We start from the raw sequence: 17,529 nt of genomic DNA on the forward strand, positions 1-17,529 counted from the left end.
ATGCATTTTACTACGCATTGTGTGAGTCCATTTAGTAAAATTTAGCAACTGCCCACAATACGATCACGTACTTGATAAATTACGGTAATTTTCCCCCAAATAACCGGAAGCAATTGTCAACGCATTGTCAGGGGCGTTCCGCTGTAACGTTAGTAAAGCTAAGACAAACGTCCACAACTATAATAACATCTTAGTGTAGCTTTGCCATCATGACAGAAATCTTCTCCTCTCTGTATGGTCAGCCTGATTCACAGGGTCCAGCAGGGCCATCTGCGCTTGGCTTTGGATCTGGGAAACCTCAGGTACCCCAAAACATGGGCCCGATGTGTTTTCCGCATCAGATGGTGGATGAAGGGGGTCCTATCAGAAAACCCGCAGCGATGAACGAGCCCTTCTACCTGCTGCGAGAACTGCCCAGTGAGCGCCTCTTTTGTGATTTTAGTATTGGCGGTATTATTGAATTCGTAGTAATAAAATGCCATTCTAAAATGCTTGTATAGTTTGTACCCAGGTATTTACATGGTACTTTAAAGAATACCACGGAACTATACACAAATACTTTTCCAGTAACCATACCATGCAATATATGTCATGTAACGCCCTTACTAAGATTACCCTGGTAACATTTCTAACAGCATCACTGTTATTCAAGAATATAAAAATAACTGCAAAAAATATTAATAATACTAATTTGTTATAGTTCTGTTTTTATTAACAATAATCGTATTTTGTCCTATAGCTCTTAAACCAGGGAGCCAGGGCCACTAGAGGGCCTCAAAAACAAGATTTAAAATAAGATAACTACAAAAAATAGAAGTGTTTTAAAAGTGTGATTTCTAGGAGTGGAAAAGTAATGTAATTTAATAAATCTTAATTAAAATATGACACATATTTGGACACTTTTTTGTAATAAATAGACATTGTATACTTTTCCTCGAACTATACACTACCAGTCAAAAGTTTTTGAACAGTAAGATTTTTAATGTTTTGTTAAAGAAGTCTCTTCTGCTCAAAAAGCCTGCATTTATTTTCAAAGTACAGTAAAAAAAAAACAGTAAAAGTCTGAACAATTTTTACTATATAAAATCTTCTATATTAATATTTTAATTACATTTAAAAAAATGTAATTTATTCCTGTGATCAAAGCTAAATTTTTAGCATCATCACTTCAGTTTTCAGTGTCACATGATCCTTCAGAAATCATTTTAATATGCTGCTGATTTGCAGTTCAAAGTTTTTTTTATTATGTAATATGTAAAACAGTTGAATACATTTTTGTAAACTTGGAGTCGGTATATATATATATATATATATATATATATATATATATATATATTTATATATATATATATATATATATATATATTTATTTATTTATTTATTTATTTATTTATTATTTTTGGGAGGGGGGGGGCAAATAAATTATAGAAATTAATACTTTTATTTAGCAAGGATGCTTTAAATTGATCAAAAGTGATGAAAAAGACATTTATAAGGTTATAAGAGATTTCTGTTCCAGATAAATGCTGTTTTTCTGAACTTTCTTTTCCATCAAAGAAACCTGAAAATTTCTACTCAGCAGTTTTCCGCATAATAGTAATCATAAATGTTTTTTTAAGCAGCAAATCTAAATATTACAGTGATTTCTGAAGGATGGTGTAACTAGAGTAATGATGCTAAAAATTCAGCTTTGAAATCACAGGAAGAAATTACATTTTAAAATATATTTAAATAGAAAACAGTTATTTCAAAGTACGTTATTTCAAGTCAAAATATTTCACAAATTTTCCTGTTTTTGCTGTACTTTGGATCAAATAAATGCAGGCTTGGTGAGCAGAAGATACTTCTTTAAAAACTTACTGTTCAAAAACTTTTGACTGGCAGTGTATATTGGTTCAGTATATACAGTGGGATCCATGAAGAAAATGTTGCATTTAAAACTTCTAAAATTCTAAAATGTGATTTATTTGAATTTACATCATTGTATGTTCTTTGTTGTATTTTATGAGAATCTGCTGTAATCAACTTTTGAAAACAAAACATTATCATTACAGCAAATGTACCAGAGCCAGACTTTGAGTAAAAAAGATTAAGAAACTTTAGTTAGCATGCAAAATTTTGGTAGTGGGTTATTTTATTTTATTTAGGTAATAGAGCTGTTTTGGTCGCCTTTATGAACCTGTTAACCCTCATATCATCTTCACAGTGGAGAATGAGCTGACAGGACACACAAATCTCATCACACACTACAACCTGGAGCACGCTTATAACAAGTTCTGCGGAAAGAAGGTGAAGGAGAAACTCAGCAACTTCCTTCCTGAGCTTCCTGGTGTGTACGCGTACTTTCACCTTTCAGTGCTAATTCTGCAGCAGTTCTAGTACCTCAAAGGCACAGTTCATCTATAAAAAAATCTGTCAATATTTACATACTCTCCACTTGTTTCTTTGTTCTACTAAATACGAAAGAAGATATTTTGAGGAATACTGAAACTACATTGAGTTTTGATCCTCCTGTATTCCAGGTATGATCGACAGCCCAGGCATTCAGGACAACAGCTCTCTGCGATCTCTCATTGAGAAGCCGCCAGTGTGCAACAACTCGTTCAGTCCTCTCACTGGGGCTATGCTCACCGGCTTCAGGCTACACACTGGCCCTGTAAGTGTGTGTGTGTGTGTGTATAAGAGAGGCTAAAGAAGGATCCCTTTGCATTTAGCGAGGCAAGTGTAACTAATGCTGCCTCTGCTTTGACTGTACTTGGAGGTTTGTTGATGTCTTTCTTAGATGGCATTGGTAGCGAATGGTTATGTGGGTCAGTCGATTGTTGTTTTGCATGCATGTTTTATATGACTCTTTCTGTCTTGTCAAAGTTACCAGAGCAGTATAGACTGATGCATATTCAGCCACCGAAGAAGAAGAACAAACACAAGCATAAACATCATCGACCGCAGGATCCCCTACCGCCAGGTGAGGGTCAAACACAAACATAGAAATCAATGTGTGCTTTCTTGCATCTTAACTGTGAATCTCACATCTTTACCACAGAAACTCCATCAGATTCGGACCACAAGAAGAAGAAGAAAAAGAAGGATGATGACCCAGACAGAAAGAAAAAGAAGAAAGATAAGAAAAAGAAAAAGGTAACTGGAGTTATTATGGTCTTTATATGATAGTACAGATTACAGCTGGTCTTATTTTGTAAGAGTTCTTCTACACTACCATTCAAAAAGTTTAAGGTCAAATGTTTTAAAGTCTCTTATATGGAAGCCCATTTCCACCACTGAATAAAAAAAATATATAATAATTGGAACTTTTTATCTTACAATTCAGAAGTTTTCTCGCAATTGCTATTTTACATCTTGCAATTCTGACTTTTTTTCCCTCTGAATTGAGATATAAACTTGCAAATGCAAGCTATAAAGTCAGAATTGCATGATATAAACTCGCAAATACAACTTTTTTCCTAGAATTGCATATGAACTCGCAATTATGAGTTTTAAAGTCAGAATGTGAGATATAAACTCACAATTGTGAGAAATGAAGTCAGAATTGGGTGATATATACTCACAATTGCAAATTATAAAGTCAGAATTGTGAGATATAAACTAGCAAATCTGATTTGTTTTTCTCAAAATTGTGATATAAACTAAATAAAAAATTCTAAAGTATATCAGACTTGCAAGACAAACTAGCAATTCTAAAAAATAGTCACAATTCTGAGAAATAAAGTCAGAATTGTAAAATATAAATTCACAATTCAGATTTTTTTTCTCCGAATTGAGACTATTTCTCAGAATTCTGACTATAACATGCAATTGCAAAAAGTCAGAATTGCAAGATATAAACTCGCAAATCTGACTTTTTTTTCGAGTTATAAAGTCGGAATGTGAGATAAATTTGCAGTTATGATTTTTTTTCCTCAGAACTGTGATATAAACTCGCATCTGCAAATTATAGTCAGAACTGCGAGATATAAACTCGCAAATCTGACTTTTCTCAGAATTGCATGATATAATCTCACAATTTTGAGTTATAAAGTTAGAATGTGAGATATAAACTCACAATTGCAAATTATAGTCAGAACTGCGAGATAATAAACTCGCAAATCTGACTTTTCTCAGATTTTATATAAACTTGCAAATCTGACTTTTTTCAGAATTGTAATATAAACCTGCAACTGCAAATCATAGTCAGAATTTTAACACAAGCTCACCATTCTGAGAAATAATGTCACATTTCTAAAAAGAAAGTTTAAATTGCAAGATATAAACTCACAATTCGGAAAAAGTTTATATTTCGCAATTCTGACTTATTTCTCAGAATTCTGACTTTATAACATGCAATTGTGAGTTCAGTCAGATACACTTTTTCCCCCTCAAAATTGGGCTTTCTAACTTCTAATTGCGAGTTTATATCTCACACTTCTGAGAAAAAAGTCAGAATTGCGAGATGCACATTCACATTTGCGAGAAAAAAAATAATTGAGAGATAGTCACAATAACTTTTTTTTTTACTCAGAGGGGGAAATGGGCTTTCATACACTTATGTTCATCATTATTTGACCAAAAATGCAGTAAAACAGCAATATAGTGAAATATTACAATTTCAAGTACGTGTTTTCTATTTGAATATATTTTAGCATCATTATTCCAGTCTTCAGTGTCACATGATGTTTCAGAAGTCATTGTAATATGCATCCTTGCTAAATAAAAATATTAATTTCATTTAGAATTGTACTGACCGTAAAGCTTTTAATGGTAGAGCATGTTTTTGATTTGTTCTTATATTAATAAATTGTGATTAATAGTAAACCTGATATCTCTGATAAATACAATGAAATGTATACAATATTGTTATTTCAGAATCGCCATAGCCCTGATCACCCAGGCATGACTGGGGCTCAGCCCAGCAGCAGCAGTTTGAGATAAGAACTGCCTCAATGGCAGAAAAACAAGAGGAAAGAGAAGAAGAAAAGCACAAGCTGGACAATTGGGCCTTTTATGGGACGTCACCGATTTAATGTTACAGTGAGTCAGATGCCAGATGTGTGTGTAGATCATCATCATCATGTCTTTTATTTAACCAGGTAAAAAGAGATTAAAAATCTCTTACAGAAGTGACCTGGCTAAGATGCAGCACTATGTACATATGTGTGTGAGAGAATATCATTATGTACCAGAACACCTGGTAAACATCACATCTGTTATATTTGTATGTGCCTCTGTGTCTATTTATGAGTATGATGAAGAATGAAACATTTTTCATTCAACTTTTTTAAAAAGCTTTTTTACAAATAAACCAATCAGCTGAGAAATAGGCTGATTTGTGAGAAAATCGTTTCATTTATTTGATTTCTTTACAGGCATATTTACAGAAATGAGCACAGTACAAGCACCATTATGTTGAAAAGTCAAAATCATTCAAACTGATAACATGCACAACAATACTTTTAAAAACAAAGTATATAGTGCAAAACTGGCCTCTGCGATAAAACAAATCATCTGTATTTACCATTTGTCATATAAAGCTGCATTTCCAGTTTGGTGAGAGAGGGATGAAAAAAAAAATCTACTTAAAATTCAAATGATCCACGTCAAGGTAAAGTGGGCATTACCCAAGTCTTAAAAGGAGATGATGTTTACCCGTACAGAAAAATGTTACATTTTCTACATTCTGCTAAATTTTAAAAATGTAAGACTATTCATTCTAGTGGATTTGAATATGTCTGTGTCCTGCACATACATAATAAAGATCATAACATTGTAGAATATGAGTTTAAAGTGAATTGTAAGCTACTTTACTAAAACTTCTAGCACAGGCTTTCGAGAATTCTTTTTGACCGAGATACTGAAAGATTATGAACAAGAAACAATTGTCTTTGGCATAAAGTGCACTGATAAATTGTGCACAATAATACTGCGAGCGCATTAAAGGGAAGCTTCACCTCAAAATGAAAATGACACCATGATTTACTCACCCTCAAGCCATCCTAGGTGTATATGACCTCCTTCTTTCAGACGAATACAAGTTATATTTAAAATAGGGCTGTCAAATGATTAAAATTTTTAATCAGATTAATCAGACTTTTCAGTGGATTAATCATGATTAATCACTATTTGCAACGACACCTGAATCCTAACCATTTTTTTTTTCTGAAATGCATACCAAAATATAAATAACAGGACACAGATACATAATTTTCACATTTTCATATTATGCCAGGGCCCGCATCGGGCCTGTTTTAGGCTACTCCTTATTTTTTATATTTTAGACATCCATCAATTATGTCGCGCTGGTGGAAACAACACGAGACTTTCGCTTTTACTTTCGACAACGGCTCGGATGGTGCAACTGGAAGAGATCCGCGTTCAATCGCACGCAGTAGGCTGAAACTTGCCACAAAATACCGGCAAAAATAAATAATAAATGTGTCGGGGAAAGAGTAAAGACATATCTGAATTATTTATTAATAAAGTGTATTCAATGTGAGTCAATGTGAGTCAATGTTGCAAAGATCCTGCAATCTCATTTTTGGACGCGTCTTGAGAGAGAAATTTATCGTTAAGGATTACATATTAAACAAGTTTTTGTTTTCGATTTGTTTTATTTCGTTAAGTAATAATTTAAAACTTTCTATAGATATGTTTATCATGTCTGTGAGGCATGCATTTAGCTTTATTTTTGTTAAGCACTCCTGTTCAAGAAAGAGACGACAGAAAGCGCATCATTTTTGTTTTCTTTATTTTATAAAAACACTGCAACGTTTTTTGGTGTATTACTTTTTCCTTTGTGAGCAAAAATGACGGATAATTTCAAATTGCTTCCACTGAAAAAATGCAAATGACTGAGCCGGTGCCTCGATGACCTGCAAAGCGGCTTTATGTATCTTCCACTCTCCACTCTGTCACTGTGTCAGTCACCGCTCTTTCGAGAATGAACCCAGCATAACTATGCACATTTAATTCCCAAAACATAAGAAAAACGAAAGTTTCATACAAATTCTGAATGGATTATGGCATGGAAAGTGCAAAGCGCGCTCCCTTTATTATCACTAAAAGCGTCACAAATCTTAGTTCATAGAGATCTCACAACGTTCCGTTATAATCAATAAAGCTTTCTAAACTACACAATGAATCTTTTATTTACATCGCGTCTACACTTAGTCAGGAGATGAACAAGGCTGGATTGTTTGCCAGATCTTCAATTGGTTTGCTTTCGTTTGAGGGTATATAGCACCGTCTACCCCAGTAGAACCGGGCCTAAGCTTGGCTATAACCACTCCAGTTGCAGAGGGGCTGTCGCCCAGGCTTGTACTTGTTAACTGTACCATCATCAGTGTTGGGAAAGTTCTTTTTCTACGTGAACTAGTTCAAAGTTCAGTTCACACATTTTAAAATGAACTAGTTCAGTTCATAGTTCATAATTCAAATTTTTTGAACTAAGTTCGCAGGTTCCAAAATGAACTAGTTCATAGTTCTTTTACTTTTTCAAGTATTTTGCTGCAAGCTGTTACCCTAAGAATACTGGCATTTTCCAGTTGTTGCCCCTCATTCAGTCCACACTCGTATCCAGCTGCAGCTTTCACCCTACAGTATATTCTCAGAAACATGAGGAAGAACGTGCTGCTTGAATAAGCTCTATTTTGTTGGACTGGTTATTTATTATTTTATTTTTATAATATACACCACCATTCAAAAGTTTGGGGTCAGTAAATTTTTTTTTTTTAAGAAATTAATACTTTTATTTACTAAGGATGCATTAAGTTAATAATTAAAAGTTTATTAAAAGTTAATAATAAATCATTTAGATTGTTAGAAAATATTTATATATTAAATAAACACTGTACTTTTTAAACTTGTTATTGATAAAAGAATCCTGGAAAAAAAATCACAGGTTGCAAAAAAATATTTGGCAGCACAATCGGTTATCTATCATTGATCATTCTAATAATAAATCAGCATATTAGAATGATTTCTGAAGAATCATGTAACACTTAAGACTGGAGTAACAGCTGATAAACAAAAATCAGCTTTTCATCCCAGGAATAAATTCTATTTTAAAGTATGTTAAAAAAACAACAACATTATTTTATTTGTAAAAACATGCAATATTACTTTTTTTCTGTATTTTTAATCAAATAAAAACAGCCTTGATGAGCATAAGAAACTTCTTTAAAGACAAGTCTTAAACATTTGAACGCTAGTGTAACATTTTATTACCTGTTTTGCAAGAGAAGTAATAAAATATTATAATATTAGCAAACATTTACTTTCACCCTACAGTATATTCTCAGAAACATGAGGAAGAACGTGCTGCTTGAATGTTTTTTAATGAGGAATTAAGAAAGAAATTTAAAAATTATTTTCGGTGGACATATGACGTTTCATTCATAAAGTAGTACCCGCTACCTTCATCGGATTTTGCCTCCATTCATTCTTCGCAATTTGATGACGCATGCGCGGTGCGACTCTGTGGTGGCTGCTGTTGCCGTCTTTCTCCCTATATAATAAGGCCCGTTTTAGATTGTGTTGTAGCGGTTGTAGCGTAGATATTGTACAGTCCGTGGTTATAGCCGGGATTTTGCCTGGCTCCATGGAAATCTGGCACTCTCTAGAACAAAATTGAACTACGAGAGAACGACGTTCATAAACGCCAGAATGAGCGCGTTCACGTTCACGTTCATCAGGCAGATATACAGCACGTTCAGTTCACGTTCACCCAAATTATGAACGAGTTCATGAACGATCGTTCAATGAACTCGTTCAGGCACAACACTGACCATCATCTTTCTTTTTATATTTGAATCCGTCCATAGGCTCACCTTGCTCCATCTCGCCTCTAGCTCCCCAACCACTTTCCTGACAAATAATTCGTCACTCTGCGCATGCGTGAAATGCGTTAAAAAATTTGACGTAATTAACAACAACAAAATAATTAACGCCGTTAACGCGTTATTTTTGACAGCCCTAATTTAAAATGATCCTGGCTCTTCCAAGCTTTATAATGGCAATGAATGGCTGTTGGGATGCACACTTTGAATAAAGTGCATCCATTCATCATAAAGTATATTCCACACATAGTGTAGCCTAGCATAAACTCCAGTGAGATATGCTAGTTTTGTTTACAGCAAAGGAAAACCAGTCTCCTCTTGGCTTATGTCGTAATCCTACAATATTTTTCTTTACAGATCTTCTCACTAATTACTGACCGGTGTTTTGTTTGTGCTCTCCATTGCGCTTCCACATTCGCCTGAGTGTGTACAGTGGTTAGCGTCAGCTAGAGATTACAGTTTCAAATATGGATATTCACTTCAGAATGCCTTTATTTACCTCTCAGCACTTTTTATGATGGATGGATGCACTTTATTGGACTTCAAAATCTCAACAGCCATTCATTCCCATTATAAAGCTTGGAAGAGCCAGGACATTTTTAAATATAACTCTGATTGTATTCATCTGAAAGAAGAAAGTCATATACACCAAGAAGGGTTTGAGGATGAGTAAATCATAGGGTAAGTTTCATTTTGGGGCGAGCTATCCCTTTAAGTAAATCTGAATTTTGATACTGACAAAAGTGATAAGGAACAACTTGGGTTGGGTATCGAGAACCGGTTCCAAATTTCCAATAACTGGGTGTTCGATAAGACACGTGCATTTTGATTCCGCGTTCGCAGTTTAATGTGATTTTCAAACACATCTGAAGCGCGAGCGCGGAGAACAGCGTTCCCGATGCGGGTTCCCGACCTGTGTCCGTTCGCGAACAGTTCCGTGCATTTCCAGTGCAGAAAATGTTGTTCCAGCCTGGATCTAACTTCTCTTTCACATTTTCTGACCCTTATAAACAAAATATCCTCATATATCCTCATAAACACAGCGGGGTTTTTTTTGTCTTGAGTGAACGTAAGCAGGTGAGAAAGTAAATGCATGTGTAACAGTATTTTTAGATCTTTGTTCGGTGTTAAAGAGACAGCCATCTAATAAACGTGATGCCTGTCATTAATGTTATTCAAAGAACTAAAGAAAATCATTAACTGACTGAATATCTTTTATAAATGTAATGATTAATCAATATTTCTTTTATGAAAAGAAAACATTTTATTGCTAATCGATTTGTCTTTAACAATTTAATGTTTGAAATTTATATCAGTCTATTTGTTTTTGTTTTTTTTTCTGTGGTATTTTTTGGTAAAACCATAGGCGAAATAATCATAGAATAAACGTTTGACATCTAAATGTTTGACTCAAAACTTAATGAATTTTTTAAAAATCTTATTGGAACCGGAATCGATTCAATTCAAACAATACCCAACCCTAGGCACGAGGTGTTAATGGAAGCATTTGATGATATTTACCCCCCCCCCCCCTACTATTTTAATGGACATTTCAAAGTGTCAAACTGCAAACTTTATAGGCCATGGCAAACTATTTTTCTGTTAGCCTTGACTGATGCTTTAATTGCACATTTGTTTGTTTTTAGCACTGATTTATGTTAAGTCTCTACAGTGACTGAACATGAAGCCCGATAATTCAGTTTCTGAAGTGCCATGATAGAATAATTCAAAAAGCAGGTCTATAATTCACATACATCTCAATGTTTTCCACCTCAGACGTTCCCGTTGGTTTGATTTTTCACAGAATCATTTGTTTGGTTTAGGCTGTTGCTCTCCTGTGCTGACTGGTTCATTGCCACTCTATCATGTGCTTTCTTCTCCTTTGAAATTTGTCTCCGATGGTAGAAGAGGTATCCTGGCAGCAGGTATCCAACCAGTGAGAACACAAGCAGGCTAAAGTTGATCTGTTGATTCAAAAAGTTTCACAGTTGGTACTCTGTCCAAAATCTCCAAAATACACATTTGGCTGCACATGAATAGTGAGTTACACTTAATGTTTGTCTCACCCAGTAAGGATCACCCTTCAATGGTCCCACCATTAACATGAAGAGTGGTTGTTGTAGGAGGGCAAACACAGCACTGATCATTGACTGCAAGCCCGTCAGAGTGCCAAAGTGATTGGTTGGGTAGCTAAATACACAAATTAACTTATTGAGACATTTTAAACAGTTATAAAAGATTCGAATCAGGATTATTATTGTTAACTAAAACTAAAACCATAAAAACTTAAAAATAAAATAAAAATGAACTATAACTATAAAATAAGGTGCAAGGCTTCCAGTCTCATCCGCTTTCAGCTATTTCCAGCTGTTCAAAACAGATCACTTTGGTGCTTGATATTGCAAACTGGTGTGTCTTACCATATTATTTTAATGTATTAGCTGAACACAGTAGTGCAAACAGTTGTACTGTTTATTGCACTTAATACATTCGCAGAAAATGGCTTGCTTCCACATTGAAAAATAAGGTGGATATGCCAAGGCAGTATTTCTCATTTTCGTTTGGTTTAAGCACTAAAATAACTAAAACTAAATGATCGAAAATGAAAAATTAAACTAAAAAAAAAATCTATAAAGACATTTTGGAAAAAAAAGGCAAAAACTAAACGTAAAAAATTAAAATGTAAAAAAACATCAAAATTACAAAAACTTTAAAATTAAAATATAAAAATAATTTAATTCAAAACATAAATAAAAACTACAATAGTATACCAATAATACTAATATAGCATAATTCAGATGATTCATTTTTGCCTGGAATTATTACCCTGATCTTCAGTCAGGTTCAGGTTCACTCTTTTAAAACAGCGCATAAAATCCTGTGAATTTTGATAAAACTCACACAGCAGCATAGAGCCCACCACAGCAGGAGTGAACAAAACCTCGAACTGCAGTATGAAGAACAAATGATACCACCTGAAAAAAAAAAGAAATACATTTAATAATTAACAATTTTGTGAATTTGCTAGCATACATATATTAAAACTTCATTTTTATTAGTAATATGCATTGCTAAGAACTTAATTTAGGTTATTTTTCTCAATATTTAGATTTTTTGCACCCTCAGATTCCAGATTGTCAAATTGTTGAATCTTGGGTCAAATATTGTCATATGCTAACAAACCATACATCAATTAAAAACTTATTTATTCAGCTTTCAGATGATTGAGTATAAAAAGTAAATATAAAAAGATGTACCATTTTGAATGGTTTTGTGGTCCAGGGTCAAAAATAACAAAAGTCATGTGGGTAACACTTTACAGTAAGGTGTCATTTGTTAACATTAGTTAACCAACCATGAACAATACATATATTACACGATTTATTAATGTTAGTTAATAAAAATACAGTTGTTCATTGTTTGTTCATGTTAACTTGGGATATTAATACTGCATAAGTAAATGCTGAAATTAACATTAAGATTAATAAATGCTGTAGAAGTATTATTCATTCTTTTTACATATTTAATTGCAAATTATAGTGACATTTTACAACGTGATCCTGGACAAAAACAGTCATAAGGTTCATTTTTTAATTGGGATTTATAGCTGAATAAATAAGCTTTCCATTAATGTATGGTTTGTTAGGACAGAACAATATTTGGCTGAGATACAACTACTACAATTCTGGAACCTGAGGGTGCAAAAAAAATCTACATTTTAAGAAAACGCCTTTAAAGATGTCCAAATTAAGTTCTAGCAAAGCATATTTCTCATCAAAAATTAAGTTTTAATATATTTATGATAGGAAATCTACAAATATCTTCATGGAACATGATCTTTACGTAATATCCTGAAGATTTTTGGCATAAAAGAAAAATCAATAATTTTAACCCATACAATGTATTTTGACCATTACTACAAATATACCTTTGCTACTCAAGACTGGTTTTGTAGTCCAAGGTCACAAATAACATTCTGCAGTATGCAAATAAGCAAATTTGTGACATTGTGTCTAACCTGTACGGGTAAATTGTCTACAAGGGAGATGATGCCGAAGATGACTAGCAGAGTGTTAGTGAAGATGAAAGCTCTGATGGCATTGGTGAGTTTCTGGATCTTTCTGTCCCTCTTTGGAGGCCCAGATGGACTGAAGAAAACAATGAATGAGAAAAGATAACCATGTAACTGACATATCAAAGTAATTGAACATTTCGTTCCTGCTCTTTCACCACCTTCACCTTTTTTCTCCCTCTGGTAAATTCGCCACGTCCTCACACTCCTTCATTCTCCAGTCCATGATGTAGCCAATCATAGGACAGGAGACCAGGCAGAGCAGCTGAAGAGTTCCAAAGATGGACGAGTAGAGATTCACTAAAACACACACACACACACACACACACACACACACACACACACACACACACACACACACACACACACACACATGTTTGTTTTTGTGAATTGTGGGGACATTCCATAGACGTAATGGTTTTTATACTGTACAAACGATATTTGCTATCACCCTACACCTTCCCTACACCTAAACCTAGCCCTCACAGGAGACTGTGCATATCTTTACATTCTCAAAAAAACGTATTCTGTATGATTTATAAGCCTTTTGAAAAGTGGGGACATGGGCAATGTCCTCATAAGTCACCCTCTCCTTGTAATACCTATGTCATACCCATGTTATTACACCAATTTGTGTCCTGATATGTCACAAAAACAAACACACACACACACACACACACACACACACACATACTCCTATAGCACTTCCCAGAATAATGTTGCCATATAATCCTGATAATGCACTGGCTGATACTTGTACTGATACACTGCATTAGATATCGACATATTAAACCAAATACACGATACTAGATTTTTTTTATCCAAAGTAATTTAACTTCAAGACATTTTGAAACTTTTACCAACTGGTGTCAAGATCAAAAACCCTTATTTTTGTGAAATGTCTCATTGAAATTCTGATTGAGCCATCTTCCTTCAAAATAAGTGCTCCCTGGTTTAATATTTTGTTATCTAATGTAATATCATTGATACATTGAAGGGATAGCTCACCCAAAAATATTCTGTTGAACACAAAATAATCTATTTTGAAGAATTCTATAGAATCCATAATGCTATGGAAGTCAATGGCTACCGTCAACTGTTTACTGACATTCTTCAAAACATCTTTATTTGTGTTCAACAGCTAAAAGAAAACCATACAGGTCTAGAATAACTTGAAGGTGATTAAATGATGATAGTATTTTCATTTTTGGGTGAACTGTTATTTTATGTTTAAGTCTTATGTGTCAAAAATACTTTTTAAGGCCACTGTTTGTTACAAAACTAAAACACATTAGATTGGTGAAAATACTATGACTTTTCTCACCTTTCTCCTCCGCCTCCTTCGCCAACTCCTCTGAGGCTAAACAGACGCAAACAGGCAGTGAAAATAAAGCAATATGAAGCCAATTTAAACTACTCACTTTACTACCCACTTACAAACACCCACTACAAACAAATAGCAAACGCCTGTAAGCTTGTGCTAATTACATTTACCCATCTGTTCTTAAAGGTGCCATAGAATGCATTGAGAGAATATTTTAAATTGTTCTCTGATATGTACATAGAAAGTATATGGCATAGGAAAGGGCGAAAAATCTCCAGAAATAGTTTTACAGGTCCATTTACAACCCTAGGATTTGTCCCTAGAATGAAATGCTCTGTTATTGCCTTATTTGGAAGGTTCGTGAATATTAATGAGCTCTGCTCTGATTGGCTGTTTCACAGAGCTGCTCATCTCTATAGCTGGCACATGGATAAAAATATATATTTAATTAGGAGCTCTAGCCGCTTTTAATATGTGGTTTGCTGAATCTGCCGCTTTGAATCGCCGACATTTTACTCTCATTACATTACTGTGATCACATGTGCTCTGTGTAACGTTCTAATGCAGAGGGAGAGTTTAGGCTACTTACCACACAAGTTCAGCTGCTTGTCAGTGATGCTCGGGATCTGTAAATTATTCGCCATCATCAGCGCAGTTATTTCTGCATCATTCGCCATCATCAGCGCAGTCATCTCTCTGTTTATGTGGTAAGTGAAATCGTTTGTACTGCAATGTAACAGGCTAGCGCTAGCATTAAGCTAACCGTGTCCCTTCAGTGGCTTGCATTGTTTTACTGATGTACTGAAGTTACTGATGATTGGGCGATGCAAATGTTGGGGGCGTAACTATTAACGATCCCGGGGCTATTGCGTAACAGTCTGTGTTATGTTGGAATTGACCTATTTTTCAGTGGTCTTTTGCAAACACCAGATTTATAGAAGGAGGAAATGGTGGTGCTTGAGACTCATGGTGTCATGTTCATGTACAGAACTGTTATTATTTAACTATGCCAAGGTAAATACAGTTTTCCATTCTATGGCACCTTTAAGCAAAGTTAGGAAAACACATTTAAAAGACAAATGTTCATCAAAAACAAATGTTCAGCTAATGCTTACGATTAGGGTCACCATGGGTAACCAGGAACTCCAACATCTTATTCATGGCACCCATGAAAAAAATGAGACGAAGCTGGGTCATCGCCATTGTGATGATGCTCCACAGGAAAATAGGCGAGCACACAGAACGATAAAAAGGAGGGGATTCTGCTGTACCAAAAAATAAAAAGATTATTTATTTATTAAATTCATAATTCTTTGGTGTTTTTGTAGACAGTGCGCCTGTGAGACTTGCCCTGGCTCTGTGCAATTGTTCCATCGCTGGGTGCTTCATCAGCGGAAAGCTGTTTTTTGGTCACCTCTGGATTCTCCTGAGTGAAAGAGCTTTCTTCGGTCATTGTTTGGTCCACTACTTCATCTTTTAACTTCACCATTGTGCTGTGAAATAAAAAGGAACAGAAATTCATATACAGTTTCACAATATTAGACACAATTGTCTGTGTAGACACAGAGAGGTTCTTTATTGAAATCAACGGCTCCATGAAGAACCTTTAACATCTATACAACCTTTCAATTGCACAAAAGGTTCTTTAGATGAATGAAATGTTCTTCACACTAAAAAAATGAACCATTATTTTAATACTGTATATTTATGTTGTTATACACTACCAGTCAAATTTTTTGAACAATAACATTTTTTTAAAGAAGTCTCTTCTGCTCACCAAGACTGCATTTATTTGATCCCGAGTACAGCAAAAACTGTAAAAGTTTGAAATATGTTTTACTACTTAATAACTGTTTTCTATTATAATATATTTTAAAATTTAATTTATTCCTGTGATTTCAAAGTTGAATTTTTAGCATTATTACTCCAGTCACATGATCCTTCAGAAATCATTATAATATTTTGCTTTGCTGCTCAAAAAATATTTATTATTATTATAATCATTATTATTATGTTGGAAACAGCTGAGTAGATGTTTTTGTTTCTTTGATGAATAGAAAGCTCAGAAGAATAGCATTTATCTAAAATAAAAATCTTTTGTAATTTTCACTTTTTGCCTAGAATTATTACCCTGATCCTCCCTGATCGCTAAATGCTGATATTTGGATCTTTCTATTCATCAAAGTATCCTAAAACAAAGTACTCAACTTTTTAAAATATTGATGATAATAATAATCACAAATGTTTCTTGAATGTTTCTTGAAATGATTTCTGAAGGATCATGTAAAACTGAAGACTGGAGTAATGATGCTGAAAATGTAGCTTTGATTACAGGAATAAATTACATTTTAAAATATATTCAAATAGAAAACAATTATTTTGAATAGTAAAAATATTTCAGAATTTTACTGTACTTTGGACTATATAAATGCAGGCTTGGTGAGCAGAAGAGACGTCTTTAAAAAACATTAAAAAAAACTTTTGACTGCTAGTGTATTCTTCTGATACTGCTGTTCAAAGTGTTTTTACCATTTTCTATTTTAATATATGTTAAAATATAATTTATTCCTGTAATGGCAAAGTGATTACTCCAGTCTTCATATATGTAAACATATGTAAATATAAAAATAATAATCACATTAGAAGTGATGTTCATGTGCTGTAATATTTTTGGGCATGTAGTGTACGTATTTGGCATGTACTGACTTATATCTGACATCCTCCGGGCCAGGAAAAGATTCTGCCGGCCAATTAATAAAGCAGTTGAGGAAGACAAAGCAGGCAAACCCTGCCCATAGCCAGAAGATCGTGGAAAATGAGACACCCACATCATAGATCAGCTATAGGACAACAAAGACAGATGTTTATGTCCATATGCTGCACTGCTGGGAAACGTAATGTATTTGTGCATATTGTGCCACACTTTCTATTGCTTAATTTTTTTTTTTTATTTTTTTTTACCTTGACTCCTGGAAAGGTAACAGCTGAGGAAGCGTACGAGCCAATCATGAGTGATAGAATCGTAGACCGCACATTTCCAAACATATTTGGCAACTGAGAAAATCAAACAGGAAGAAAGAATCACAAATGAACATAAAATTGTATGTATTTGAACTGTAATGTTTGTCTGTTGCCACTAGAGAGCATTATGAGCTTGGTAAGTCAGAAATAGCCTTTAACCACAAGGTAGGTCAGAAATAGCCTTTAACCACACTTGTAAAGACACAGCTCCTCATGTAGTGATTTTATAGCCTATTCTACAGCATCTCTGCAGCATTTCAAGATTTTCACTATGTATGTGGATG

At 34.2% G+C, this 17,529-nt stretch overlaps 3 protein-coding genes across 3 annotated transcripts; 1 reads left to right on the forward strand and 2 right to left on the reverse strand.

Annotated features, from left to right (window-relative positions):
- The first annotated feature begins 103 nt into the window (after nucleotides 1-103).
- med19b (mediator complex subunit 19b) lies at nucleotides 104-5,332 on the forward strand. Its single transcript, XM_073841936.1, has 6 exons — nucleotides 104-417; nucleotides 2,207-2,329; nucleotides 2,523-2,656; nucleotides 2,869-2,965; nucleotides 3,044-3,138; nucleotides 4,861-5,332. Exons 1-6 carry the CDS (start codon nucleotides 210-212, stop codon nucleotides 4,924-4,926), a joined length of 723 nt encoding a protein of 240 aa, XP_073698037.1. The 5' UTR covers nucleotides 104-209; the 3' UTR covers nucleotides 4,927-5,332.
- Nucleotides 5,333-8,973: 3,641 nt separating this feature from the next.
- On the reverse strand, nucleotides 8,974-15,483 carry LOC141336357 (large neutral amino acids transporter small subunit 3-like). Its single transcript, XM_073841934.1, has 7 exons — nucleotides 15,340-15,483; nucleotides 14,225-14,260; nucleotides 13,068-13,200; nucleotides 12,847-12,976; nucleotides 11,730-11,803; nucleotides 10,895-11,018; nucleotides 8,974-10,792 (listed from the first exon to the last, which is right to left on the reverse strand). The coding sequence occupies exons 1-7, from the start codon at nucleotides 15,425-15,427 to the stop codon at nucleotides 10,601-10,603; spliced, it is 777 nt and encodes a 258-aa protein (XP_073698035.1). The 5' UTR covers nucleotides 15,428-15,483; the 3' UTR covers nucleotides 8,974-10,600.
- A 44-nt stretch (nucleotides 15,484-15,527) lies between these two features.
- Nucleotides 15,528-17,272, reverse strand: LOC141336852 (large neutral amino acids transporter small subunit 3-like). Its single transcript, XM_073842579.1, has 3 exons — nucleotides 17,186-17,272; nucleotides 16,931-17,064; nucleotides 15,528-15,717 (listed from the first exon to the last, which is right to left on the reverse strand). Exons 1-3 carry the CDS (start codon nucleotides 17,267-17,269, stop codon nucleotides 15,528-15,530), a joined length of 408 nt encoding a protein of 135 aa, XP_073698680.1. The 5' UTR covers nucleotides 17,270-17,272.
- Between the last annotated feature and the right edge of the window lie 257 nt (nucleotides 17,273-17,529).

Source organism: Garra rufa, chromosome 6, assembly GCF_049309525.1.
Source record: "Garra rufa chromosome 6, GarRuf1.0, whole genome shotgun sequence".
Lineage (NCBI taxonomy): Eukaryota > Metazoa > Chordata > Actinopteri > Cypriniformes > Cyprinidae > Garra > Garra rufa.

Bases quoted from the DNA above. Each gene is read 5' to 3' on its own strand.
- LOC141336357 (XM_073841934.1), bottom strand. From the start codon at position 15,427: ATGGCGATGACCCAGCTTCGTCTCATTTTTTTCATGGGTGCCATGAAT. The intron at 13,201-14,224 runs GTGAGAAAAGTC...TGTGTGTTTTAG, and splicing joins GAAGGAGGCGGAGGAGAAAG to TGAATCTCTACTCGTCCATC. The intron at 12,977-13,067 runs GTGAAGGTGGTG...TGTTTTCTTCAG, and splicing joins TTACCAGAGGGAGAAAAAAG to TCCATCTGGGCCTCCAAAGA.
- LOC141336852 (XM_073842579.1), bottom strand. From the start codon at position 17,269: ATGTTTGGAAATGTGCGGTCTACGATTCTATCACTCATGATTGGCTCG. The intron at 17,065-17,185 runs GTAAAAAAAAAT...GTTGTCCTATAG, and splicing joins TTACCTTTCCAGGAGTCAAG to CTGATCTATGATGTGGGTGT. The intron at 15,718-16,930 runs GTCAGTACATGC...TTTATTTCACAG, and splicing joins CCGGAGGATGTCAGATATAA to CACAATGGTGAAGTTAAAAG.
- med19b (XM_073841936.1), top strand. From the start codon at position 210: ATGACAGAAATCTTCTCCTCTCTGTATGGTCAGCCTGATTCACAGGGT. The intron at 2,657-2,868 runs GTAAGTGTGTGT...GTCTTGTCAAAG, and splicing joins TCAGGCTACACACTGGCCCT to TTACCAGAGCAGTATAGACT. The intron at 2,966-3,043 runs GTGAGGGTCAAA...TCTTTACCACAG, and splicing joins GCAGGATCCCCTACCGCCAG to AAACTCCATCAGATTCGGAC.